Source organism: Sinocyclocheilus grahami, unplaced genomic scaffold, assembly GCF_001515645.1.
Source record: "Sinocyclocheilus grahami isolate Dianchi unplaced genomic scaffold, SAMN03320097.WGS_v1.1 scaffold125.1, whole genome shotgun sequence".
Lineage (NCBI taxonomy): Eukaryota > Metazoa > Chordata > Actinopteri > Cypriniformes > Cyprinidae > Sinocyclocheilus > Sinocyclocheilus grahami.
Genome location: NW_015505304.1, coordinates 2,047,966 through 2,048,947, shown reverse-complemented (window position 1 = coordinate 2,048,947; position 982 = coordinate 2,047,966). Strand labels below are relative to the sequence as shown.

Below are 982 nucleotides of genomic sequence, written 5' to 3'. Positions count from 1 at the left end.
CTAAATATTTTGTGTGATAAGAGTGACAAGATTTTGGTAATAACTAAAATTAAATTAGATTTAACAAAACATTTGCAACCAGAAAATTGTATTATTAATTGACACGGCTGTTGGCAGATTTTGTAACATCTGCCAAAAGTGCACACAAATCTTAAAGTGGCCAAATATAAGGTAGCCTTCTTTACAGGTTTAGCAAATCAGGTGTAAATTTGAAAAACAGCGACCCTGAATGAACTACATCATAAAAAAGTACATCCATATTAGGGTGAATGTAATGATGAATACCATCAAATCTTGCGGTCTATCACCACGGCGAAGCCACCCAAAAGACAAAAAAAATAAAATAAACAGATCCTGACACAGACACTGAAATGAGTGAATAATGGACATGCCGGACCGAACAAGGGCTTGTAAAAAGAGCGAAAGTTGCACCTGGTCTTTACTGTTATTGACAGCTCCTGGTTTCTTCTTCTTTTTTACAGGACTAGAGGAGGATTCCGAAGGCGAGTGTCCATTTGAGGAATGAGGAGGGCTGGAAACCTTGCGCTTAGGGACGGTCCTTTCTGCTGACCCTTGATCAGAGACTGCACAGCAATGGTACAAATCACTGACATAAACGTAGAGTTAAAACTGTAGGTATAAACTAAACCGTACTGAAAAAATTTAATCCGACCACAAAGCATCAACAAATATGAATTATTAACTCTGGCTGGTTTGACACTTGAATGTGGTGGAAATAAATTTGTGAGAGTGCCACAAAGGACAATTCTCACCCTTGGATCGTGTTGCGATTTCCATCCCTTCAATTGCATCTGACTCTTTCCCTCCTCCTTCAGCCAAACTGCCACAATGAAAAAAGAAAAGAAAATCAATGATATTTAAATGTCCATTTTGTATACCTGCTGTTTTGTCATTATGTCACCTGTATTTCTACGTATGTCTTCTCTGTCTACATGGCATCACTAGGTTCTGTCATTCAGAA

The 982-nt window shown here is 38.2% G+C and overlaps 1 protein-coding gene across 1 annotated transcript in view; it reads right to left on the bottom strand.

The window, feature by feature from the left end:
- Positions 1–432: 432 nt before the first annotated feature.
- LOC107590182 (protein kinase C-binding protein 1-like) overlaps positions 433–982 on the bottom strand; it is a gene marked incomplete at its 3' end in the record, with an annotated part of 5,844 nt that continues 5,294 nt past the window's right edge. The window contains exons 2-3 of the mRNA XM_016278807.1: positions 774–841; positions 433–584 (exon numbers count right to left, since the gene is read on the bottom strand). Coding sequence (XP_016134293.1) covers positions 433–584; positions 774–841 — 220 coding nt within the window. The remainder of the gene's footprint in view (positions 585–773; positions 842–982) is intronic.